The 25154-nt window shown below is 53.6% G+C and overlaps 13 protein-coding genes across 13 annotated transcripts; 5 read left to right on the top strand and 8 right to left on the bottom strand.

Moving 5' to 3' along the window:
• Window positions 1-171: 171 nt before the first annotated feature.
• On the bottom strand, window positions 172-1760 carry CLAFUR5_10847 (uncharacterized protein; the record flags this gene model as incomplete). Its single annotated transcript, XM_047909995.1, has 2 exons — window positions 172-539; window positions 596-1760. The coding sequence occupies 2 exons, from the start codon at window positions 1758-1760 to the stop codon at window positions 172-174; spliced, it is 1533 nt and encodes a 510-aa protein (XP_047765440.1).
• Window positions 1761-2501: 741 nt separating this feature from the next.
• CLAFUR5_10846 (Elongator complex protein 4) lies at window positions 2502-3743 on the bottom strand (the record flags this gene model as incomplete). Its single annotated transcript, XM_047909994.1, has 2 exons — window positions 2502-3223; window positions 3314-3743. 2 exons carry the CDS (start codon window positions 3741-3743, stop codon window positions 2502-2504), a joined length of 1152 nt encoding a protein of 383 aa, XP_047765441.1.
• A 220-nt stretch (window positions 3744-3963) lies between these two features.
• CLAFUR5_10845 (DNA polymerase delta subunit 3) lies at window positions 3964-5436 on the top strand (the record flags this gene model as incomplete). Its single annotated transcript, XM_047909993.1, has 3 exons — window positions 3964-4020; window positions 4076-4131; window positions 4182-5436. The coding sequence occupies 3 exons, from the start codon at window positions 3964-3966 to the stop codon at window positions 5434-5436; spliced, it is 1368 nt and encodes a 455-aa protein (XP_047765442.1).
• An 811-nt stretch (window positions 5437-6247) lies between these two features.
• CLAFUR5_10844 (uncharacterized protein) lies at window positions 6248-8934 on the top strand (the record flags this gene model as incomplete). Its single annotated transcript, XM_047909992.1, has 2 exons — window positions 6248-6778; window positions 7696-8934. The coding sequence occupies 2 exons, from the start codon at window positions 6248-6250 to the stop codon at window positions 8932-8934; spliced, it is 1770 nt and encodes a 589-aa protein (XP_047765443.1).
• A 259-nt stretch (window positions 8935-9193) lies between these two features.
• CLAFUR5_10843 (uncharacterized protein) lies at window positions 9194-9625 on the bottom strand (the record flags this gene model as incomplete). Its single annotated transcript, XM_047909991.1, has 1 exon — window positions 9194-9625. One exon carries the CDS (start codon window positions 9623-9625, stop codon window positions 9194-9196), a length of 432 nt encoding a protein of 143 aa, XP_047765444.1.
• A 904-nt stretch (window positions 9626-10529) lies between these two features.
• On the bottom strand, window positions 10530-11240 carry CLAFUR5_10842 (uncharacterized protein; the record flags this gene model as incomplete). Its single annotated transcript, XM_047909990.1, has 1 exon — window positions 10530-11240. One exon carries the CDS (start codon window positions 11238-11240, stop codon window positions 10530-10532), a length of 711 nt encoding a protein of 236 aa, XP_047765445.1.
• Window positions 11241-11456: 216 nt separating this feature from the next.
• CLAFUR5_10841 (Beta-catenin-like protein 1) lies at window positions 11457-13196 on the bottom strand (the record flags this gene model as incomplete). The annotated part of the gene is made up of 1 exon (XM_047909989.1): window positions 11457-13196. One exon carries the CDS (start codon window positions 13194-13196, stop codon window positions 11457-11459), a length of 1740 nt encoding a protein of 579 aa, XP_047765446.1.
• Window positions 13197-14526: 1330 nt separating this feature from the next.
• Window positions 14527-15196, top strand: CLAFUR5_10840 (uncharacterized protein; the record flags this gene model as incomplete). Its single annotated transcript, XM_047909988.1, has 2 exons — window positions 14527-14737; window positions 14793-15196. The coding sequence occupies 2 exons, from the start codon at window positions 14527-14529 to the stop codon at window positions 15194-15196; spliced, it is 615 nt and encodes a 204-aa protein (XP_047765447.1).
• Window positions 15197-15603: 407 nt separating this feature from the next.
• CLAFUR5_10839 (uncharacterized protein) lies at window positions 15604-16911 on the top strand (the record flags this gene model as incomplete). The annotated part of the gene is made up of 3 exons (XM_047909987.1): window positions 15604-15783; window positions 15848-16433; window positions 16511-16911. The coding sequence occupies 3 exons, from the start codon at window positions 15604-15606 to the stop codon at window positions 16909-16911; spliced, it is 1167 nt and encodes a 388-aa protein (XP_047764927.1).
• A 252-nt stretch (window positions 16912-17163) lies between these two features.
• On the bottom strand, window positions 17164-17799 carry CLAFUR5_10838 (uncharacterized protein; the record flags this gene model as incomplete). The annotated part of the gene is made up of 1 exon (XM_047909986.1): window positions 17164-17799. The coding sequence occupies one exon, from the start codon at window positions 17797-17799 to the stop codon at window positions 17164-17166; it is 636 nt and encodes a 211-aa protein (XP_047764926.1).
• A 354-nt stretch (window positions 17800-18153) lies between these two features.
• CLAFUR5_10837 (Calcium channel) lies at window positions 18154-22044 on the bottom strand (the record flags this gene model as incomplete). Its single annotated transcript, XM_047909985.1, has 1 exon — window positions 18154-22044. One exon carries the CDS (start codon window positions 22042-22044, stop codon window positions 18154-18156), a length of 3891 nt encoding a protein of 1296 aa, XP_047764919.1.
• Window positions 22045-22984: 940 nt separating this feature from the next.
• Window positions 22985-23395, top strand: CLAFUR5_10836 (S1-like domain-containing protein; the record flags this gene model as incomplete). The annotated part of the gene is made up of 1 exon (XM_047909984.1): window positions 22985-23395. One exon carries the CDS (start codon window positions 22985-22987, stop codon window positions 23393-23395), a length of 411 nt encoding a protein of 136 aa, XP_047764918.1.
• A 32-nt stretch (window positions 23396-23427) lies between these two features.
• On the bottom strand, window positions 23428-24823 carry CLAFUR5_10835 (Dol-P-Man:Man(5)GlcNAc(2)-PP-Dol alpha-1,3-mannosyltransferase; the record flags this gene model as incomplete). Its single annotated transcript, XM_047909983.1, has 3 exons — window positions 23428-24060; window positions 24114-24637; window positions 24703-24823. 3 exons carry the CDS (start codon window positions 24821-24823, stop codon window positions 23428-23430), a joined length of 1278 nt encoding a protein of 425 aa, XP_047764921.1.
• Between the last annotated feature and the right edge of the window lie 331 nt (window positions 24824-25154).

Genomic DNA, 25154 nt, shown 5'->3' with positions numbered 1-25154 from the left:
ATATGAGCCTGGTGCCCCCAATCCATATTGTAGCCTTTCTTTTCACTCCACATTTGGCCGCTTCAAGATCTTGTTCTGTCTGCTCACGAATGGTACGGAGAATTTCCTGCCATTTTAGAATCTAAGATGTGTCAGCGTCGCATACGAACACAAGCAAATTGTCCATGTGGATCATGGTAGCCTTGCCTTCCCAGCTCTCGTGTGGCTCAGAACGCCCTGGCCAAGCGCAAGATCCGGGGCACTCCGTGTTTCACCTAGCTTGACAGTCGAGCAGTCATTCCATACGTCAGCTGGAGCAGCTGCTATGCCTGTTTCCTTCGAGGGCAGGATTAGAGCATCCACCCATGGTTGGAAGCGACTCCTCCATCCACCATGGTTTATGACCGATTTATTGTGTCGCAGATGTCCACTGGCCAAGGAGCCAGTATGGCCATCGCTTCGATGATCCCAACCTCCTTCGATCGATGAATAATCCCTGGAGGGCTCGTGGCCAGCTAGCATGGCACGGCCGCGGGATTCTCTATACCTGGTCTCCAGATCTGCGAAAGCTAGCCGTCAGCTGTACCTCACAAGTATAGAGGGCACGAACACATACCTTGGACCTCACGTAGCAGAGACATGTTCTGTTGAAACCACTGCCGAGAGAAATCCTCCTCATCTTGATCTGTGGTCTCCCTCTCCAGCTCCAGCTCCACCCGGGCACGCTGTTCGTTCCACGCAGCTTTGTATCCATAGTCACCATTGACCCATCGATCTGCATATCTCACATTAGCTGCAATGAGATCATATCGCAATTCTTTCAAGGCGGCATAATCTTCGGTTATCTCCAAGGGAAGTCGTTGCCAAGGCACCGTTTCTTGTGGAACAAAAGGTTGCGCCGATGGATTTGCATCGATTGCCGCACCCGACATGTCTTGCAGAGCCCTAGAAGCATGATGCTTGCACAAACGACGAAGCTCACCGTTTGCATGCTCACAGCACGCATCAATGACGACCCGAGATCGTGATAGCTTCTCCTTCCTGGTCTTGAGCCGCTTCGAATGGTCATTGGTAGCCGTCCACCCCCGATGATTATGTTTCCCTTCAGCCATTGAGAGCCTTGCATTGACGGCGTCTATTTCTCCTTCCAGATCTGGCGTTACCCGTTTCCGCTTCAGCAAAGCAGATCTGGCGTGCTCATACTTCTCAAGCTGATCGCGAAAGTTATCAGGCAGGATCGAAGGCCGATTGCGCCCTTCGTCAAGCTTGACTGCATCGATGATCTCTTCAGCTTGGCCATGTAAAGCTGACCATTGCTGCCGCAGCTCCGCATCGGCTGGTTGTTGCTCGGTGACGAGGAAGTCCAGCCTCTCCTCATCGTTGCAGATTTCGTCCTCGGGAGATGCCAGCATGACGGCGATTTGGGCAGATAGAGCGTTCCGCGTCTCTTCGGTTGCCTCAACCAAGTCTCCGCCATCGATGAGTTGTTCCAGGCGGGCTAGATACTCAGCTCTTTCCCATGGTCTCCGAGCCTGTCGCTTGGTCTTCTTCGCAATCCGCGCAGGTCGGCTGGCAGACCCTGCTGAAGTCCTGATTGGCCTCTGAGTTGCTGTGAGATTCGATACCACAATCTGTGCCGGCGGCTTCTGTGGTCTCACTATCTCGGGCGCCGGTTGCTGTAATTCCACTCTGATTGTAACATCCCGCTGTCCACAAAGCAACTCTCGCCACGCCCTGAAATTCTGTTTAGTCGGCAGCAATGCACGCCACGGTGGCGCCATTGGAATCGCTGTTCCTGTGTCGTGTTTCGTACTGTTTGCGAGGGCATGCTGCACTTCTCAAAAATGAAAGAAAATGTCTCTTCATCATCGCGACGTCTCTGTGGAGCACAATAGCAGTCATTGGCTCTCAGACAATAAGCGTCCACAACAGGCAAACATCTTACCTTTGTCCTCGCCGGAAGGAGGTGCGGCCCGCGCTCCAAGGCGATGAGAGACTCATCGTTGCAACACGGACAGCGTCAGTCGAGAATGGCAATGAGGGTCAGTTGGCCGTGGCGGCGCTTGATGATACATATACATGTGTGAAGTGTTTGAAAGATGAAACAGCCAGACAAGGAGCGATGTGAAAGTCGCGTCGCGCCAAGACCTTGCCCAATCAAGCATTGATGTGATCCCATCAAAACCCCAGCGATCGTGGCCCTTCATCTGACCATTCCAGCAGAACACCCAAGCATAATCTCCTTCAGACATGACCACCTTCACCATCATCCTAATCCTGCTCCTCATCTTCCTCATCCTCACACTCACATTCTTCGCCCTCTCCTCCTGCCTCGGCTCCGAACTCCGCTCAGCATGGGGTCGTCGTAACAGACTCCCACCAACCACGTACGGCCTCCAGTACGCGCAATTCATGGGTCAAGGAGGCCATGGAACACATTCTGAGCATATCGAGCTGGAGAATATGCTCACTCGACGCGATGAAGGTTATGATTGAAGGCCTTAACGCGATGGTATCTTCTCTCAAAACTCCACGTCCTTCGCCGTAACCTTCCCACCCTCCTGCTGCGCCTCAACATCGCCCTCCACAGGCGGCAGACTAAACGGTTGAATCACGAATTTTCTCCTCGACACCGTGAATGCCAGATCTTCGCCCATACTATTTCCCGCCCCAGCACCGCCCTCGCCTCGCTCTGTGCTGATGGGTAACTTATGCACCTTGACCATTCCTTGTGGTTGCTCTTCCGTCCCTCTTGCGCCTCCACTCTGCGCCAGATCGTTCACAGCGTCCATGAGGTGGGGAAAGGGTGTGAGCTCGATGACGCCGTCGGCGAGAATTTCTGCCCAGCGGACGAGGCCGGAAGATCGTGGGTGGAGTTCGAGGGGGAGGGTTAGGAGGGCGGTTAGGCGGTTTGGATGTTGATGAAGGAGGGACTTGAGGGAGCGGAGAAAAGTGAGGAAGTTCTTGGGGTCGCAGCTGGAGGGTGGGTAGAGGGCTGGACTGAGGAGGGAGGAGATCATGAGGCGGTGGATCGTGGAGGGTGGTGTGGTTTTAAGGGATTGCGTGAGGGATTGGAGGATCCGGTCAAAGGGTGAGGGCGTCGGCGTGATTGGGATGTGGTTGATTCGCGCGTCTTGTGGGAGGGCGATTTTCTTGGTCAGGTCGAAGGTGTGGGTGAAGGGGATTTCCGTGGGTGAAGTTGTGCTGGATGCTGAAGTAGAGGGAGAGCCACGATCTGGGAGAGCTGTACTTACCGTCAGTACCTACCTTGTGACCTTACATGGAGCTGTCTGCAGCATCTACTACTCTATACAGTGCTGCGCAGTGAACGCACCTCTTTCTCCTGCTTGTCCGAGCCGTTCATATCTCCACGCAATCTTCATCTTCTCTTCATCGACAGCGGTCTTATTCGTCTTTTCTCGATGCTTGCACTCCGCAATTCCAGGTAGCTCCCGAATCCACCCATCTCCTACACCGACGACGTGAAGCATATGCCCTTGTGAAATGCCCTCTGCCGCGTAGTATTTCAATAGCACACCCGCGAAGTCTGTAGTACCGCTCTCCTCGATCAGTAGACTTGATCCCAGCGCAAGGCCAGCATGACCACCCAGCAAGCCATCGAGCGAAGGTGCGCCGGTAGATGTCACTGGATGTGAAGTGAGAGGTGATGGGCGGACTCCAGGCGGGGTACTATCGACGGGTGCATCGAGCGTGGCTTGTGCAGGCGTACGACCGATCGCGACATTGCGCTTTCGAAATGCCATATCTTAATAGTATTGCGAGTGGGATGTCATGATCTTCAAAAGTGAATCCGGTTGATGCTTGGTGAATGCTTAGCGATGACCTGAGCTAGCGTCGGCTGCTTCCGATTGGAAGATGATCGACATGCGCGCCCTCTTCGTGTTTCAACGCGTCTTCCACTTTGTCGAGCAAAGACAGGCAAGACTCGAGTGACACCTCTATACCTTCTCCCTGCCAGAGAACATGGCTCAAGACTATAGCACGTACTTGGCGACCAACGTGCTGAACGAGCAACAGAATGTAAGCACACAGTGCACCTGCCATAATCGTGTCCCTCCAACTGACATAGCTCTAGGTCAGCTACCGTAACCTGAGCAGAGCGTTGAAGGTGCATAGCAACTTGGCGAAGCAGTATGAAGCACTAGACGATGAGCAAGGGTACCTATCTGATCATATAACAGAATGCTATACGAGTTCCACCGCAAGCAGAACAGCAAGAAGCCTGGCAGTGTTCATGCTACATATGTCATCACCGGCACGAAGCGAAACACTCAGACAAATGGCGTACACAGCCAAGACGATGGCGAGGACAGTGTCATGCGGAGTAGCCCTCCGCTCCCAGGCAGCTCCATGCCACAATCACAGGACGAAGCACCGACGCCTACATCAACACGATCGATCATGCTGGTAAAGGAGGAGCATCTGGACCAAGCAAAGGAGCTGTTCGAGCAAATCTCCGGCATGCACATATACACCTTACAAGCGGGCGGTTTGAGCGATGTCCAAGTCTTGACTGACTGCAACCGCAAAGTGCAGGTGAATTATGCTTCCGAGGACCCTATGAAAGAGTGGAAACAATATGGCACGATACAGAATCCGAGCGTGAGAAGGAGGACAAGAAAGAACGGTCCTCCACCGGCGGCGATGGCGCCTGCGAAACCAGAAGCCGTGAAAGCGAAAGCAGCTGCGACAGCTGCAGCTAAGACCAGTGCTGCAGATGTGAAGGCTGCCGTGAAACCCACCTTGAAGAGCGAGACTTCAAATGACGCCAGAGGAGTACACAGCAAGCCGATAGGCAGCACAAAGGCACAATCGTCAAACATCTTCAAATCGTTTGCGAAGGGCGCGGCAAAGCCGAGAAAGACCGACTCGCAAGGAAGTTCTGCAGCAGCATCGCCCGCGGCACTGCCATCTCCTGCCGCCCCAGCCGAGGATGGCACGGAAGATGTTCCAATGACTGGCTTTTCGGACGACGACATGGACGACACTGGTACGAATCTGCTGGGTGAAGAGCCGGATGAAGTCAAGGAGCCCTCAGGGCCCAGTAGAAAAGAACGAAAGGCGGCTCTTGAGGCATTGATGGACGAAGATGACGAGCCGATGAAGGACGCCGACTCGCCTGCCGCTGTCGAAGAAGACGAGGCAAAGCTCGACGAAGGCGAGATCGACAAACCCGAACCGAAGGAAGAGCCCAAAGAAACAGTGACAATCGAGCATGGCCGCAGAAGAGGTCGCCGAAGAGTTATGAAGAAGAAGACTGTCAAAGACGAGGAAGGCTATCTCGTCACGCGCGAAGAAGCAGCCTGGGAATCCTTCTCAGAAGACGAGCCTGCGCCGAAGAAAGCCAAAGTTTCCGCACCGCTCCCGAGCAAGACGACCGCAAAGAAGGGTGGTAAGCCTGCGGGCAACATCATGTCCTTCTTCAAAAAGAAGTAACAGCGTTGCAGTCGTACAGAGAAATGCCATTACCACTGCAAGGCACAACTTGGGCTACCGAACGATAAGATTGTTGCACTACCTCATCGCCCCTTGACCCAATGGTCCAGACCATCCAGGTACTTGCTTACATTCCATTCCAGAACAAATTTACACCACCTTGCTGAACTCAATATCAACACGTCTACCACAGCAGGCGATAACAACCGCACAGAATCACAACATACAACATGGCCTTCCTCCCCGTCTCCCTCGTGATCGTCAGCCTCATGCTCCTCCTCGAACGCGCTATTCATCGCCGCCAACCACGATGTCAAATCTCTATACGACAAAGTCCTTAGGTAGGACTTGGATCCCGTCGCCAGTGAGGAATAGTCAGAGGCCGAGGTATGGGAGTTGGCCGAAGGATACGGCGAGACTGAGGTGGTTGCCGGAGGAGTCCGGTGGGGTGGGGAGGAGGAGGAGGAGATGGAGTAAGGTGCATGAGAGGTTGTGTTTGGCGGTGGTGTTAATTCTGGTGCTTGGGGTTCTTGGGGTGCGGAAGGAGAGGTTGTTGCCACGGGAGATGCAGGATTTGAGAGTGCATTTGCCGACTAAAGATTATTTGGGGCGTTATTCTAGTAGAGCGTCGCAGCATTGGGCCCCGGCGGCTGTGTCTACGTCTGAGAAACTGACCGTCAGCGAGCTGCATATTTCCGCCCCCACGCAGGTGCAGATGGTCGAGGCGGAGTTGCCAATTCCAGCGGATTCAACGTCACAGCTAGACGATGGAAGCGATGTCCAGCACGAAGAAGGCTCATGATCTTACGGGATGAAGGACCTACGAGCTGCAAGCTCGCCCTTTCCGCCTGCCACATGGAAGATCATGCAGGGCGAATTTGTGGGGCTGTGCCACTTGTGCTACCGGTTACACCTCGACGACATGCAACAACAGCAGCAACATCGACCACCAAAATGGAACTTTGTTCGGATTGACAGACTACCTCCTATGAGTTCCGACGACCCAGGACATCGCGCAAAACGGCAGCGGCTATCTTCGGAGCCGAGTAGCCAAGAAGAAAATACTGTATCAGCTCCGATTGAGGCTGAAGTGCAGTGTAGGCAGGAGTCAGTTGGCATTGAAGATGACGGTGAGGGTTATGGAGACTTGGAATTTGAGTCCAGTGAAGATGGAGACGAAAATGAGGACGAGGATGGCGAGGACCGCGTCCCCCGTTTCAGGCGTGGTCACCCCTCAGAACTCATCGATTCTGGATCACCTTGGAACACTCGGCTCTGTGATCATTGTCAAAGATGGAACGCCTGGAGGCGTGACCCCGAGCACGACGTCTTCTCCACGAAGGTAAGCGTGTATCGAGATAAGCCCATCGGTGTCTTCCTAGCCGAATGCGAAACGTGCATCATCTGCTTAGCTATCAAGGACAGTCTTCACGGCGCAATCGATCAAGATCGGCATGATGAAGATTTCGAGGCTCTTCGCTTGCTGAATTGCGGACCCTACTACCCAGCATACGTCCATTCTTCGGACGGGTTCTGTAAGCCCTGCAACGCTTACGGTTGCGGTCGTGGCCCGGGAGGACTCTGTTGGGCCTGCAACGCTTATTGTTGCGCCTGCGTGACGGACAACGAAATGGACTGCGATTTCTTCGTACTACTTCATCCTGACCGCGCAGCCTCACTCAGGCAGTATCTGCTAGCTCTCAATCGGGACCTTGGGGCTGATGACAAAGACACAGTCGTTCATTGCGAGGGTTCAGCGGTGGTCAGGGTGAAGCTACAATACCGCACACGCAAAGGAGATCTCATGGAGGTACAGCATCACAAAATACCAGACTTTGTAGACAACGCGGCGTTACGACAACTGCTTACAGATTGCGATCCTGTCAGCCCGAAGAAAGTCAGCTTCCCCCGGGATTCCGACTGATCGATGTCGAAGACATGTGCGTCGTAGCGCCAGATCCAGAGTCTGCAGCGCTTGCATATGTCGCGTTGAGCTACGTCTGGTGTCACACCGCGCTTGAGGTCTCCGATGAGTTCTCATTGTCGCATATAGGAGACTGGTTGAACCGGGCTCAATGGTCACCTTCCGGGTTCCGACGCTGATCAACAATGGGATGATACTGTGTCGGAACATGGGATATCGCTTCTTGTGGGTAGATCGATATTGCATTGCGCAAGATGACAAGGCGGAGGTTCAACGTCAGGTCAATGCAACGGATCACATCTACTCTGCCGCGAAGCTCACGATCGTTGCTGCAGCTGATTCTCCGAAAACTCTTGGCTTCGCTGGCATTGGAACCACGCCACGTCAGGATACCCGAACGACGAGTGTGGCGGCCAGGACATGGAAGAATAATTGATGATAGCCGCGAAGAGGTAGACCAGAGCAAGTGGAACAAGCGCGCGTGGACCTTTCAAGAGCGAGTACTGTCCAAGAAACTCATCTACGTCTGCGACCATCGAGTCTTCTTTCAGTGCGGCCAAGGATGGCACGAGGAGGACTTCGGACCTATAGACGTTCCCGACTACGCTAACCCGACAAGAATAATACGCACATACCTGCACTGGGAGCTCGCACTACGTGACTATATCGGACGGCAATTTACATATGACGCTGACATACTTCGTGCTTTCCAGGGCCTTTCCAGTAGAGCCGCGCGGGAGCTGAAAACCACGACTTTGTATGGTCCCCCTGAGAGGTTCTTCCTCCTGGCACTTCTGTGGGATTGCACCGCGATGATTCGCCGTCGGGTCGAGTCACAGCTTGCACCCTCATGGAGCTGGGCAGCCTGGGAATGGCCGACGTACGGCTCGTACTCGAGTCACTATATCCCCGACGATTACATTATCCCTGCCTACGTCCGTCGAACTTCGCTAACATTATACGTGAATCGTAGCGGAATTGGTCTTTCGCAGCTAGTTATGGACCACGAAATGGAACTGATGGACCGTGCAGGCCACCGTGGTCGTTGTGTGTCTTGGAATCCATCTCGTAATTGCGATACATTCGAGGCGCACTATACGCGAATCGCCGAAAGCATCGACGGGGCTCTGATATTCCGGACAGAGGTTGCAGAAGTGACTCTGAACATATTCGAGCGAATAGTCGGAAATCAGCCACTGCTGATCACTTTACGATCAAACCAAGGCACATCAATCGGTATGCTATCAGAGTTCACCACGGTCGACACAAGATGCGCCCAATACACCGTGGTCATTCTCGGAGAAGGCGAGCTGAACGATGCCGTGGCGATTCAGACAGCTCAACGTAAGAAAGAGCGCCTCAGAACGGAGTCAACTACCTGGTTCGATGACTACATTGATCTGTTCTTCGTAGGACCGGAAGCAGCGTGTCCGAGCAACGAGGTCTACTTTATCATGCTCGTCCAGCCACATCCTCTACACGAGGATGTGTACGAGCGTGTGGCTGGAGGGATAGTTTTCAAGGACCTTTGGAAAGTCTGTGAGCCGGAAATGAGGACTGTCATAATCGCGTGACGATAGAGTTGCACATGTGAAGGAGCTGGTGTACGAGCGTAAACTGCTTCATGCTAAGAACGCCTCCCTTGATGATACTCATAGCTCATGCTTTCCTCTAGAATATCGACATCCTGACATTTCCTCTTATCCGATTCTACCATTCATGTATACAATCTGCCAATCATCAGCACATTTCACATCGATATTCCCGCACCAGATATCATACCATTCCCTGTCTCCACCATCTCTGTCGAATCCCCAACTCCAGAGCAGCTGCCTACAAAACTGGTACCGGTACAGTGAACTCCGTCGTAATAGGCTTCGTAATCGTAATCACAGTCTCGCTGAACCTCGGTGGAAGCGTAATAGTCGGGCCACCAGGAATCGTAATCGTTGTCGTTGGGAAGATCGCTGGGAAAGATGGCGTTGGGATAGGGAATGATGGGATCGAGAAGCTTGGGATCGGGAATGATGGAACCGGGAAGCTTGGGACCGCGAACGATGGCTTGGCGAACGATGGCACAGCCCGCTCCTCGTTGTTGTGGTGGTATGAGGCCCAGCTGTGGTGCTTCTTTGTATCGTGGGATGGAACTGGAATTGGTGCGTGTGTTGGGATGGATGGTGCTGCATGGGATGGTGCTGCTGGGTGGGAGACTGGGCTGGCCACGACGGCTGCCGCGAAGAGGGAGAGGGCGGTGATGAAGTGCATGGTGAGCTGATGGGTCTTCTGATATCCAAGTAGTAAGCAGATGTGGACAAGGTGCACTCCAGCGCATTGTGAAAGAGAATGACCGGATTTATATGAGTTTCGACATCGTCGCCATGCTGTCTGTCCGAGTCGACTGTAGCAACGGCGTGCACTTCTTCTTCAAGAACATTGGTCATCTAAGACTTGAGCGATGACAAGTATCTTCAAGATGGTCAAAGGCTTTCCTCTGCCATTCCCATTTCATCCCGTCTGTCTTATGCTGAGAAGCACATCTCCGTGCTGCAAGCAGTGTGACGAGAGGCCCGATGTGCCGTGCTTGAACAGGATGATGAATGCAAGTGCCGACTCTGCTAGCAGATGTCGTCTGATCGCGTAAGGGATCTGCTGTTGTGGGTCAAGATGGTGTAAGGCCGACAAAACTCTCTTGGCATGGTTCACAGCATATCCTTCCCCATCGAGATGAAGTGTGGATTTCGTGCTCCGGCAGGCATCGTTGTGCCTCGGAGCGGCCCTGAGCACATGCCAAATTCCATTGCTTTGGTTGAGCCGTTACTGGTAGCATGTTTCAGGTTGTCCAAGAATATGTGAAACAGAACCAGCTTTTCTTGTTGTGCATTGCCATTTGCCGTGCCTGTTGTATCTCCAATCAGGATTCTGTGAAGCCTTTGACAGCTCGTGCGGTGCTCAGTTTGCCCGGCTTGGTACAGATGGGCTCAAATCTTCGTGGTCGTTGTCAAGGCTGACTTAGATGCATCAAGATGACGCTGTAGTGGTCCCTCTGCATTCGATCGTTCGTTCTCACACAATTCTGCTGCGCTTGCTTCCGCCAATCGTCGGAGCTTGCTTATCACGTTTGCCAAATTGTGCGCCGGCAGGATCATCCAGTGTAAGCCTTCAGTCGACATCACAGCCAGCTCACCTGCTCCACCCCAATCATACCTCTCAAATTGTACCACATTTCCACGTCCAGTGGGCCCCTACTGCCAGAAGGGCAATAGTATTGGTTGACGTATAAGATCTCTTCTCTCAGTGCCAAGAACTGCCGGCGCAAACCTACAACCACGCCCTGGAATCGATTCCTAGATGACCAGTTGATCGATCTGTGGTAATCCACAATAGCTGCGTATTCATACTGCACCTTGACCACCTGGAGCAGCTGTGCGTGGTCTGACTGTAGGCTCGCCAACCACTTGCCGCAAAGAAGGATGCAACCTGTACTCGTAGCAGAGAATTCGAAGATGCTTCCATTGCCATAGTACTGCCGCGCAAATTTCGAACGAGTTTTTCTATTGATCTGGAGTCCTAGAGGGGGTTTCGTGAGGTTCGTGATGTAGGTGATGTCGTTCGTACTGCGCGAAAAGATGCAGAAATCGAAGACGATGTCCTGCAGCTCTTGGGGGAGGGCCTGGATACGTTTTCGTAGGCTTTGGTCTGCGGACTTGTACTTTATCACGCTCATATAACTGCGATACGTGTTGGTCTCCCCCTTCTTGATGATGTACTCGAGGAAGTAGCGGGGGAGTGTTGGAAGCTTCTCGAGGAGGCGCTCACGATTGTTGCGTATGATCTCTGCTCTCGAGATGAGTCCAGTTTTGATAACCTGCATAGCGCCCATGGTGTTGGTCTTGGACGATGGCCGCGAAGAGAGAATGCACGAACTGTGATTTTATGACGGGACAAATTTGCAGAAAAGCTTTTCCGACAGTGCTGACATCGCGTACCTGTTGTATTGCTCGTCTGTTTGGGCGCGGCGCTGAGTAATTTGATTGAAACGGGGGAGAAACCATGGCCTGTTCCAAGCTGTTCAGCGCGTCCAGAGCAAGCATCGTCACTATAGGAAGCTGATCAGCGTCTCCAGCATCTCCTTGGTGTCTTCGTCCTCGACCTCAAGGCCAGCCTTCTGCGCCTCCAGTGATTCGCGGATAGTGGTCAGATCACCCAGTTCTGCTGAGACTCTGCGCCTAATCTCCGTATCCTCTGCTATCAGCCATGCCAACGCAACGCTGACCATCTGTAGGCAGAATAGTCCGCCCTCAAGACGTCTCGAGAACCACTCCGCTTCTCGATCTTCGACTTCCTCGGCATCGAGACCTTTGCGCTCTTCTTTGATCACTGAATCGACAGCTGCAACCTTGGCCGCATAGTCTGTTCGTAGCTTGAGTAGCTTCGTAATCTTCTCGTAGTCCTTCTCGGAAAACTTCGCAAGCGTGCGTATTCGTGGTGCCGACTCCCCAGGCAAAAGTCGAAGCAGTGCCGAGAATATGCCAAGTAAGTGCTCAACCGTGCTGTGATCGCTCTTCTTCATGAACCGACTGAACAATGTCTTCAGCCCAGCGGCCTGGATAATTGTCTCGCAGACAGCTGTGGCCTCAGTACCCTGCCCACCTACTGCGTGGTCCAGTACACGCAGTGCTCGCTGGGATATGTTTTTCGTGCCTTCTTTGAGCATGATGAGCATAAGTTCCACACCTTCCGCTGCCACAAATTTCGCCTTGCCTTCCGCTTCATCCACGACGCAAGTCAGCGCATCGAAGACATTTTCCACGTATTCTTCTTCGTGGCTGTCCTTGGCAGGGTCGCGTTTCCGGTACGCAGCCAGTACTTGTAGGAAGAGATCCACACCGTCAATGTCGACCGCAAGTCGTTTTCGCAGTATGGAGCTCGATTGAAGCAGAACTTGCAGCACTTCTGCTGCATACTGCTTGTTCTGCCCAAGAGGCTTCTCCGGCTTCCCTATCCGCTCACATAGCCAGTTCAATACTTTCTCCTGCCCGATCCTCTCGGCTACAGCTTGCTGTCCTCCAAGATTCTCAAGCACGGCCAGACTGTGATAGACTCCACTGCGATCTGTCTCATTCTCTTCATCGAGTCTCGCAAGATTTCTCATCAGCAAATCCAACAGATCCGCTTCGAGTAGCGCAATCACCAGCGCATCCCACTGCTCTTGCTCCGCCTGTACATCTTCGTCCAGCAGCTCGGCAACGATCTCGATCGCGCCAATCGCAATATCCGTATTCTCATGCGCCAGAAGCCCGACCAAGCTTGTGACTGCCGACTCTGCTTCCGCGAATTCGCCGTACAGCTCGGGATGCTCGCTCAGCAGACTCCAGCTCTTGATCTCAGCATCTAGATCTGCTTCCGAATCTATGAACTTTGCGGGTTCAGCCTCATAGCGTGCGCGTAGTTCTGCGTTCTTCTTCACTTTCTTCTCAAAACTGGTGCATAACCTCCTCAACCATGCCGAGTCAATCTTCTCTTCCTGGTAGACTTCCTCCCCATCCTGCTCGTCGATGTAGTTGAGAGCTTCGGAAGTATCGTTGCTCATTCCAGTACCAAAGAAACGCCCCTCCTCATCATCGCCATCGTCGTCTGGAGGTAGTTCGGGCCCGGCTTCCTGATCATCGTCCTCCTCGTCCTCCACTGAAGCGTGGTTGCCGTTGCCATTGGGTGAAGAAGTCGACGTAAGTTTTGTCGCTTTGTAGGCTGCGTCTGCGTCTGGTACTTCAAGCTTCCGTTTGTGTGAGCCCGTCGGCAAGTTGGGCTTCCTGAAGAGCTCGTCGACGCTCGTCATGTTGTGAATGTTGTTGTCGCGTTGAGAAGATGTTTGCGACCTCGAAGCTCGAGATCCAGCAACATACTAGCGCCGGCATAAAGTTTTGGCGGACCGCATCGTCCTTGCAGCGCACGTCCATCAAAATTTGAAGGCGCCTTCGAAGACCACTTCACTTCATCACCACATGCAATAAACTTCCGTGTCCAGATGATCGTGACGCAGTCCTCTCACTATGATACGCCGATGATGCGACGAACCTTGAAGCCCGTTAAATACCTTACCGATCATGGTCTGCTACTTCTCAATGACCGGCCCATGGCTCTGCTGTTGAGGCAACCACGCACTACTCAAAGATCGTCTGCTGGTCGTGTATGAACGAAAAGATGTCCAGCCGAGACTGTGCGGCTGCGGTAGTTGCATTCAACAGTTATCAATCTGGTTGTCATAAGTTCGGGTCCGATTAATGCTAGGACCACAGTCTGCCTCATGTCAATATCGCGCCTTACCGCCACGATTTACAGCTGAGTTGGGGGCGCAGTGATGAGGGTCGAAATACTGGAAAATCTTCAAGGGCTGGTGGAATGCTAGTCTCTGCTGTCTTTGTCCCTGCTAAGCTGGCAGATTCTGGCGACTCACTGATTCAGATCGACTGTTTGCTGCATTGTGTATAACCCACGTGCCTACCTTCAGGCCCTTTGCTAACCTCGCCAATCGTTCGCTCTGGGAAGAGACAAGAGATGGCTCGTCTTCATAAACTTGTGCCAGAGGTATTCGAGCTTGTTGCGAAAGCAGCAAGCAATCGTGCACTCCTATCCTTGAGACTGACATCAAGGGACTGCGCTGCGAAGGTGCTGAAGACGTACGCCCAGACGTACTTCAGTGAGGTCTGACACGCAACTTGCTTGCATAACCTAGGAGACGATGGCTGATCGACGTACAGATAACATTACACATCCACGACGACGCCAGTATTGCCAAATGCCTCAAGATTTGCAACGACCCGGACTTTGGCCCAGTCGTTCGTAGCCTCGTCATTGTGGTCGACGAGTGCGAGCGCGAGGAGGACAGTCACTGGACACAGAGATGGTGCACAGTCGATCATCGACACACAACAAGAGGAGCCACCTTACAACGTGGTCTTGAAATGGATACTTCGATCGAAACCTGGCTTGGTCAATATGATGACTGGGCGGAGCTTCACGTGGTATTCAATGAACTTGCCAGATTATGCAAAGGCTTGTCGAAGGTGCGCGTCTTAGGTCGAACGGTTCGAGCAAAACGCCTTCTTCGAGTCGAGCTCGACGACCCTTGGGACGAATGGGTTTGCGCAAGCACTGTCATCTGTATCATGCGATGTCTTGACCACAGTCATCTCAGACTGAGCAGACTCGAGCTCGGGACCGAGGACGAGACAGATGAAGTCTGGACCCTGCCGATTACTGAACTGACGGCCAACGATATCCAACTGTTTACGTGGGTTCTGTCCTCAATGCAGAGCGTGAAACTCTCGCTGTGGGCTTCCATGCCAACCGATGGAGTGTCTCGACACGCCATAAGTGGTATGTTGTATTCATGAAATTCTCCCACTGCATCGCCAGGCTAACAATAGAAAAGACAAGGAGCCCCTCATGATGCTCCTTCGCGGCCTTGAAGCCTCGGCCACTCTCAAGCACCTTTCAGTCAACTTTAGGCATGGTCGGGTATGGAACTCGACCTACATTGGCCTGGATCGTCTGCACTTTCCACAACTAGAATCCCTACGCTGGAGTGGCAGCTATGCCATGCACTTCGAGCTCACGGAGTTGGCAAACTTCATAACAACACATCGGCCCACGTTGAAGCATTTTGAACTGGGCCTCGCAAGAGTTGTGAACGAAGGATGCATCGTGAGCAAGAAGCTGTTCGAGAAGGGGATTGCATGTAACTTGCGGAAATTCACTGGGGCGGGCGATATCGTTGTCTCGGCTGACACCGAGCAGGACTGGCTGTGGTGTAACGTGCCCCCTGATCAAGACTGATGACATGGGGTAGTAGACGCAACGAGGGATGAGTGGACAGAATCACGATCTCGAGCTTCGTTGCAGTGCGGCTCTCTAGGCTGATGAGACAGCACGCCGGGCCGTCAATCTCAGGGGGGTGGGTCTCTCGCTTGTACCATTGTACGGTAAGTCGCTTGGCTGGCTCGTACTGTCTTTCAAATTTACTTCTTACAACCACACGCTGCAGGACTCCACTCAATGATTACGCTTTTTCTGGCTTGCAAGCGCTGCTCATTCCCGAAGACGGTTGGAAGTCTCGGTTGACCAAACATTTGCTGTCGCTATGGTGTTTACCACGTGCCTCTTCATTGTTCACGTTGTTTGCTAACTGACTTACATCTAGTGGGGTATGGCCTAGACTTGGTACCGATAGATCATCCAGGACCATGGCGGAAAGCAAAGAAAAAGCCAAAGAAAAGGTCAACCATTTCTCAAAGCTCGCACTCGAGCTTTTCGAAAACATCGTCAAGGACGTCAACCCCAAAGATCTTCTCACAATCAGAGCAACGTCGAGAGAATGTGCTGCGAAAGTGGCGAAGGTTTATGCTAAGGAGCATTTCACTGGGGTGCGTGACGTTTCAGAGTGGACGGGTGATGAATGAATAGCAGGATGAGACTGACGGGTCACAGCTTCTGCTCCATCTCCACGACGACAGAAGTGTCGAGAAGTGCCTCGCTATCTGCAAGCATCCTCTTCTCGGACCTGCGGTGCGGACCTTCACCATCTCCATCGATCCATGTGACCGCGGTAATAAGTGGTTGGACGACCGGCTGTGCACAGTCGAGCATCGACACAGCACTCGTGGGCCCACTACCGCCGATCCCGAGCCATATGAAGAGTTCATCACACGCCTGCAGCAAGATGCCGAATGGCATGTTATTATCGAGTTGTTTACCAACATGGCTGACGCTTGTCAAGTATCGGCACTACGCATCGTCGGACACGAACGCTATCAGAGTACATTTGCAGGCGGATATCACGATTTCGACCTAGAAGGCGACCCAGACTGGGCATGTGCTCACGCCTTCGCCGGTATCATGTACTGCTTGGATCGAAGCAACTTACACGTCGACACGCTAGAAATTGACAAGGATGCTAGATACGCTATGCCAATGTGCGAGCTCTGGGATTACTTCGATATGTTCGCTCGGGTCATGAGCCCCGTGGAGTCTTTGAGCCTGGTCCTGTGGCGCAGACATGGAACATTGCCAGCAGGTATGTCTCTGATGCCATCGTGTCCTCCGCGCCAGATCGTGTTCAGTGGGTAGACTGACATGCTGACGTTCTCGTAGATGCCGAGATGCTGAACCAATTGCTAGCTGGTCTTGCATCTTCGACAACGATCAGACATCTGTACATCGATTGCCAGTCGTGCGAGAACATCGATTTAGCAACGGTCTTCCCTATTGAAGACTCAGGCTTTCCCAATCTGGAGTCCCTGCACCTGCAAGGCAACGACCAGCTTATGTTCGATGTTCCAGTCCTTGTGGACTTCGTCACTTCGCATCAGCGGACTCTCCAACGTCTGGAGTTGCACTCCCTGTGTGTCGAACCCAATGGCCTGGAGGATGACGGGTGGGATCTAATGGAAGAAGGCGTGGCAAAGAACATCCGGAGGCTCACAGGTCTGGAGGATGTCACCGTTGATCGAGACACTGAGGAATCCTGGCTTGATATGATGAGGCAAATGTGAAGTCAGTCAGGGAGCTGTCGTGAATAGCGCTCATGTATGTATAGAGGTGGAGGTGTACTTGGAAGTCATTGTGTGCCATTTCGATCAGTGCCATGGTTCTTGAGGTGATGGAAATCGTCGCATCCGAAAATGCAAGTCGACCCACACTCTTGACAGACACAGTCCATGGACGCGTTGTTGCTTTCTGCTTCAACCTCCCCACCACACGATTCAAAACTGTCCAAGCCCAGCACCAGTCCCAAGTCCCTCTCACTACCACCTCTCCCTTCCATGAATATACTCCCTCCCCATCGCCCTCTCCAACCCCCACTGCCTCGCCACCGCCAAAACCCTCTCGCAAACATCCCTGAACCTCACCCCAGCCTTATCACCCTCAATCGGCACCTCCAACTCCTCAACGTCCCGATCATACAGCTCCACCTTAACCTTCACCTTCCCAAGCTTGAACGGGTACTGAAACAGCAACATCCTATACCATATCGGCTCCTCCACCTGCGCACCCCACGGTCTATGCAAGGCGTGATTCTTAGTGTTGCGGAGGAAGAAGGTGACGTCGTATTCGTAGTACTCGGTGTGGATGGCCTCCTCCCAGAAGCAGTTGAAGTAGCCGTCGGTGTAGATGGGGCCGGGCTTGATGCTGCAGCAGTCGGGGGTGGTGTAGATGAGGTTGTAGTTGCAGCATTCGAAAAGGTCGCGGCCGTCGTAGGTGGGCGCGACTTGGAGGAAGAGGCGCCGCTGGAGGGCGACAGAGGACTCGGCCATGGCGTGCCAGGTCTTGCAGACACGGCGGGCGTCCATAAGGGTGGCGACGTCGAGGTGAGAGAGCACCATCTCGAGGAGTTCGTTCACGCCTAAGGCGCGCGAGGTGGCGGTGTCCTCTTCGGTCATGGTGAGGTGCTGTGCTGTGGGTGGTGAAGGGCTTTGGAAGCTCTGTCAAGCGCGTGAGTCGAGGAAGTATGAAGTGGCGGCGCGTGGAAGGAGACTCACAGCGCGGTGCGCTTCGCTACGCGCCACGACGCGAGATGTCAACACCAGTTACACCGACTATGCAAAACGCCCCGCCAGCACTGCTACGCAAGACCAGAACATGCCCAAAACAATGCCCGAAACAATGCTCGCTCACACAACAACAAAGCCCACCCACCCACTGCCGCCAAATCTACCAACACAATTCTACACCATTGCCAACTGTACCCAGAATCGAAGTCGCCACCATCCATTATGCAAATGCTGTCGTAACCATTACTCATCCCTCCTCCGTTCATGTCCCTCATCACCCCTTATTGCCGTCGACGGTCGAGTTGCGGCCTGCTCACTCTGTTCCTGCGATATCTCTACTACAGACTTGATAGAGTCCGGGCTGGGTTCTTGCTCGATTTCTTCTAGATGCTGCTCGCGTGCCAGTTGGTGTAGCGCCTGTCGGGACTCAAACTCGAAGTCTTCACTTCGCGTGACCTTGGACGGACCATCGCCGCTGCTGGGTCGTCCGGCTTTCTCGCTGCTGCTGGGTCGATCGTTTTCTTTGCCTTTCTTGCTATTGCGGCGGACGACTTTGCGAGGACTCTTCTGCGCTTTGCTCTTCTCATTACCTCCAATACGCCCAATCGGCGTCTTGGGTGTCTGCCATCCAGAACCACCAGTAGTGGACCCTTGAGTATCAACCCTTGGACGAATCGCTTTGGGTCCACCACGGATCATCTGGCCAACAGAGTCGCCTTCGCTATCTCGTCGTGACCCGCTGTTGGCATTGTGGCTCATATCCTTGATCTCTTTGAGCACTTCTCGGAAGCCTTCCTCCAGCGTGTGCATCCTGGCGAGCATGATTCGGTTCACCATACCCGTCTCCTCTTCTTCGCTGCGACGGCGATCTTCTTCTGCTCGGCGCTGTAGTTCTCGCTCACGCATAAGCTGCTCGCTGAAAGATGCCGGCATGCCAGAAATACCACCAGCATCATAACCTCCCGATGGCCCGAACTTGTTGTCACCGATCTCGCTAGCGAGGTCAAGAGCGCGAGCGTTGAAGGATGGTTCGCGGCGGCGACCGGTGGGAATGTCCATGAATGTCAGACCGGTCTTCTGCATGTTCGGTGCCGTTTTCTGTCGCTGAGGCATATTTGGACGAGGTCTTGGTGCCGGGACCGGCTGCTTGCGGTTTGGTGTACGAGTGCCATCCAGGAAAGTTCGTGCTCTGGGTGTTCCAGTGCCTGCATTCCCACTGTTGTTCTTTGAGGTAGACGCTCTGTTCATGGGCAGAGCCATCGAGGTCGAAGAGTCGTAAGTCGGCTGCGGGTCGAACAGAATCGTGGCGCTCGAGGCTTGCCGGCCATGGCCCTTAGTCTTCGCAGCGACTGCTTGACCACGTTTTGGCGGCCCAGCTGATCTCATGATCTCGGGCGAATGTTGTAAGCGAGCCTGAGCAGCGTGCGACAACTGCATCATGGGCGAAGTCATCCCCATTGGTGTCTGAAAATACTCTGAACCGTCCGCGCTAGCAGGAGTCCGCTCCTGAAGTGACAGCGCGCTCTCGCCCAATAGTGGATCGGCATGGTCGGAATCGTCATTGATCTCGTCGTCACCGTCAGCTTCAGTATCGTGCGGCAGCGTGTCATTACTCATATCCGGCTCGGACTCCTCCACGATCCTCTGCGGTCGCTTGGAAGCTGCAAGAGACAGACCGTCAGGATCGCTGGCAATACTCCTCGTAGCTGTCGAGAAGTCTCGCGATTGTTTCAGCATCCTCTTATGCCCGGAAGTCATTGCCCGCTTGAACTTTGGTCGGCCATGCTCCAGCCGCTCGAGCACACTCCTAGGTTGCTCGAGTGGCGGGCTTGCACCACCTTCCAAATCCGCCACCTGCATCCACTGATCAACCGCATTGGTCGAATGTCGTCGTTCGGGGTCCATCTCTCGCGTGGTCGTACGGACAGTGTCTCCTCTGAAAGGTCTACGGAAGACCTCGTCGAGTGCTCGATCCTTGTTAAAGCTGATGACAGAAGGCTCTCGAAGTCGGTGGCTTGGCGTGTACATTTCTGGCGCCTTGTTGAGAGTGAAGGCAACCGGCTGCTTCTGATGAATGTGCTGTCTCTCGACCTGCTCGACAGGGGCATATGCGCTTCTTGCCATGACTGTTCGCTCGTAGGAGAAGATCACGAACAGTATTGGGGCGTGTGATACTTTGATGATGGTACGGTTGAACTTCACGTACTGTCGCAGGGGTACGATGAAGCGGATGGGGCTTAGCAGCCACCCTACTATGTTTGTAGGTGCAACATAGCTGAAGAGCGCATCTGACTTGACCATTGAAATCGTGTTGACCGCGAACAAGAACTGGTGTTCTTCTTCGGCATTTCTGACGATCGCCATGAAACTGTTCGTCAGCACTGTGATCAAGATCGTGACAATCAAAAAGTGACACAGTGTCAGGAAGCTGGCCATTATCACCTTCCCGAGGATGTTGTAGCCATTCCAATGATCCCAGACTGCTGGTGTAAAGCCCATCAAGATCTGGAAAAGGGAGTAGGCCACACCGTTAGCATCTCTAGTGTCTGCAAACGACAGCGACAGCGCTACGAAGAAGCCCGAGCAGCAGATGACGATCAGGACAAGGACTGCGACGAGATCTAAGGCCATGAGCCGAAACGCGATGAGCAGCTGCGAAAAGTACCGGTAGTGGTCGAGCACACTGAAGAGGCGCGGGAAGAGCAGAATGGCTGTCGAGGCGAGGACATCGTAGGCAATCCCGGCTATCTTTTGTCTGTTGTCATCCGCTAGTACGATGCCGTAAAGGCGTAGGCAGTAGTAGACGAGGAACAAGAACAAGATGCCGAGATCGAAGGCGTTCCAGAAGCTCAAAATGTACAGTCCGAAGCCCTGTTCAGTGAAGCCGACCACTTCGTCCAGCATGTAGCCCACACTCCAGAACCAGAATATGACCTCGAGTGGGGTGATGGGGAGACTGCGTCCAGCAAGGACTGCCACGAATAACGCGAGCATGGTAGCGAAGCTGAGCGTGCTGAAGACTTGCCTGTATCGCGGTACACGGAGACGGCTGAGCTTGAACAGTGAGGCGTCTCGAGGGTCGTATAGGGTGACCGTGCGTCTAGCGAGAGGTGGATCGACTGGCCTCTTGATGCGCCTGTTTCCTTGGGCCTTCTTTGAGAGGACTGCATCGGCAGGGAGCTCGCTTGTCTCGTGGTCGGCGTTTGTGCCATAGCCATTCTGGCGACCCCGAAGGAGGGCCAGTTCTGACTGGCGATGCTTTCGGTGGAGATTGTCAGCCTCGGAGTGGAAGACGATGTTGCCAGCCCAGATTGCTTCGAGATGCTGAACGACCAGAGGGTGTGCCAGGAATCGTTTGGCTTCTGCGCGAATTGCGATCTCAATCGTACTGACTCTCGCAACACGATTCGCAGCTCTTCTTGCAAGTATCTCTGCGTTCAACGATGGCCTTCCATTCATGTTCGCAGTGACATCCATACCCGACAGAGGATCGAAGTCATACGACAACGAATCGATCAACTCTCGGGTAGTGTACTCTTTCAGCAAGCGGATTGCCAACAGCTCACTGATCAACGCCCTTGTCCTCGACACTCCAACATTGCCCGGGTTCATCTGCCCTTCCTTCTGGAACTGCAGACAGTTGGCAATGAGCGCGCATATCGTGGCGCGATTGAAGTGGTCTGCCCTGATCTGTCCTTGCACTGGCTTCACCAGAAACTGGCTAATCTGTGGCGATCGAAGCTGATCCCACGACAAAGTCGTCTCGCACTTCTGCACGATAAGCTGTCGTATCGCGTGTGTGACATTGTACAACGGGATCCTGTCAAGATGCGCCGCCGAGAAGATGGGTAGCAGTGGCGTGTCGATGGCGTCTTGGTCCTCATCTTCTGCTATCTCGTCGTCCAACTCTTCGTCATCCTCGATACCGTCGTCGTCGACATTGCCAAAGTAGTCGTGCCCGCCATTGGCCGGATGGCGCGGTGAGAACTCGTCCTCGTCGTCGTGATATCGTTCGATGTTTCTCGCAACTCGTCGATGTCTCGATCGTTCGGGCGATTGTGTGAATGTGGATCGTGTATCGTCGTTGTCCTTCTTCCTCCGGCCTCGACTCATCGACCGGAAGAGTCGAAGCATTTGACCCGTTCCTGCGCGTTTCAAATCAACCTTGGTCAGTGGTGACACGTCTTTCCACTAGTTTCAGGGCCGCGAGCAGGCTCAAACAACCACGACGCGGGAAAGTAAACAATGCCTCGAGATGACTTTTCTTGTTGATGTCGGTGCACGTATGAGGGCCTGCCAGCAAGTATCTCGCCTCCCAAGAGTACTGCTCCCCTCCGTCCCGTGCAACGGGCTTATCACCCTGATCGCCGTGCTACACGACCACGTGAAAGAGTTGAGAAACACGGATGCACATGCACATGCAACGGACAGAGCCGCGCTAGTACCGCAGAAGCATAGTTCTAGATCCAATCAACCTCTCACGTTCAAGCGTTGCGATCACGGCCCGCCGCCGATTCACGCCCTCACCCATCTCGTGAGCTTGCGTGAAATGAGGCGAGCGAGCGGTGAAGTGAACCGGATCTTGATGATCTTGCTGTAGTGCTCGTGACACTGCTTAAAATTCCCAGGAATACAGCCGCTGCAGCTCATATTGACATGGTATCGACGCCGCTCCACCAATCAGAGCTCGCGCACGTTGCAAACAAGCGATAAGCCGCCGAATGCACCCCACGCCGCTACTATCGCATGCATATTCGATCCATCTTGAGGCGACGAACCCTGCACGTGCGATTCACGAATCTCGACAAACACCAACAAGCACTACACTGCTTTTTGTCCGAGCCGGGAAGCTGTAAGCTATTCTGACGACATCACGGCATACACCAGGACACACGCCATTGTACCTCCATTGACCGCCATCTGCCGTGCGCACCACTCCCGAAGGATCGACAGCACAACAGCTGTCGTGCGTGCAGGACAGCTTCATCCCGGGCGCCAGACACAGCTTACCCGCCTCGTGCAGACACCACCAACATCTCAGTAGCAGAGGAGAGGAGAGGAGAATTCTTGCATCATGCCGAAACCCAAGCGCCTCACGCAAGCTGTGCAGGAAGAAACGCTAACACCTCCGGCCACACTACCCGCTGGCCAGAAAATCGCTCGCGTCAAAAGTGCCGCTGGCAACAATCTGTACAACCTCGAGCTGCCGTCTGGTGAGGCACTTTTGGCCGAGCTGGATGCCAAATTTCGCTCCACCATCTGGATGAAGCGTGGGTCGTATGTGCTGGTCGATACCACGTCGCTAGCTGAGCGTGGTAATAAGCTGGGTGGGGAGATTGTGAATATTGTTGGCGATGTAAAGGTTTGGAGTAGAGCAAGTTTCTGGCCGAAGGAGTTCTCGGTGACGAGGAGTGTTCAGGCAGATAGCTCGGATGAGGAGTCCGATGCTGGACCGCAAATGCCTCCTTCTGATGATGAGGATTGAGAGGCGGTGATGGCTTTTTGATTCGGAGCTATTTACTCTGCATGTGCATGCGCATGACCACTGGCTTTTGCCGGAGCTGCGTCCGGCTTAGCTTCGAGATATGGACTTGTGCCAACCCAGACACTTCCCAGGGTTGCTGCCAGACAACCGACGACCACCATCGAACTGACGTCTGTGCTGGGATACACATTCCACGCCCATTCTTGTGCCAAACACACGGCGTATATCAGTACTGGACGCATCCCGCTCCGCCAGAGCAGGAACGGCGTCGACCAGACGATATAGACGTAGAACTGGTAGTGCAAGCTTCTTGCGCAGAGGCAGCCGATGAGCATGGCTGAGAGAATGGACGTCAGAATGAACTCCGGTGTCACCCTGCGGGCGATTCGAGCGGACGCTTCCTTTGATGGAGGGAAGAGGAAGTTGTTGATCGCATCCTGTACGCTCCAGCCTGCAGGTTGCAGCCATCTGCCAACACCGAACGTATATAGCAACGTCAAGTGCGTACCGATCAACGCATATGAGAAGGGCTTGCTGAGGAATACCACCTCTCCCACGAACCGCCAATTAACAGTCCACTTGTACATGAAGACCCGCGAGAACTCAAAAGCCCTCGTAACGTAGGTCTTCACACCACCCAGAATGAACGGGTACGCCAGCAACGTCTGCAAAACATCGTCAGCGAGCCATCTCTCATCTCACTTACCATCGTACTCACCTGCAACTGCCCAATCACCTGCGCCTGATAAAACGCCCTATTCCTCCCCATCCCCAGCCACAACACAACCCCCACGGCCGGCAACGCCAGCAACAAACTCATCTTCACCCCGACCCCAAAACCAAACACCAACGTCCCCAACGTCCACAACTTCCTCTGCCACAACGCCACCGCAACCCACAAAAACAGCACCGCAAAACAATCATTAAACAACCTCAACATGAAAATAGAATGCGCCCGTTTACTCAAACTCAACAGCGGGAACACCCACGGTGGGACGTTGGCGGCGCGGTAGCATTGCATGACGGTCCAGAGGGTGAGAAGGTAGAGGGTGACGAAGAGCCATTGGGCGAGGGCGATGTTTTGGCCGGCATTTGTGAGGGTGTAGAGGAGGCGGTAGATGTAGACGTGGGCGGCGGGATAGACGAGGGGGCCTGTGTCGCCGGAGAGTTTGGCGTAGTCGCGCTCGCCGAGGGTGTAGAGGTGGATTTGTTGCATGTAGGTGCGCCAGTCTATTTCCGTGTCTGGGATGTATCGTATTAGTGGCGTTGTCTTATCTGGGATCGGGCAAGGTTTGTTCATGACTTGCATGGGATTGTGTAGATGATGAGGACGCAGAGGACTGCATCGCCGGCAAGCTGGAAGGGTGCTGTCCAGCGGGTTGAGCGGGGGTCTGTTATGGCCTTCCGGGCCGTGGAAAGGAGGGGCATGATGGTGGCTGGGTGTGGTATCGATGTTCGAAGATGCTCCTGGATCTTGAAAGGTGGAAGTTTGGGTGCGAGCGGTCCGAGTTCCGGTCGTCATGACCTCTCCCTCACAATTCACGCAAGCTTCGTCTTCCGTTCTTCAACTTGGCGTGCTGGTCTTTGACACAAGGCAGGATGACAATCATATGGATGCTAATCGGGATGCTGAATTCTTCGTACAATGATGACGGAATCAAGAGCGACAGGTAGAGGCAACATACATCGCAGTTGTCGGTTGTCTCCAAGAGCGGGCAACTACAAAATCAGTATGCATCTACGAGAAGAGGCACTACAT

Source organism: Fulvia fulva, chromosome 8 (assembly GCF_020509005.1).
Source record: "Fulvia fulva chromosome 8, complete sequence".
NCBI classification, from domain to species: Eukaryota; Fungi; Ascomycota; class Dothideomycetes; order Mycosphaerellales; family Mycosphaerellaceae; genus Fulvia; species Fulvia fulva.
This window is presented reverse-complemented; position numbering and strand designations above follow the sequence as displayed.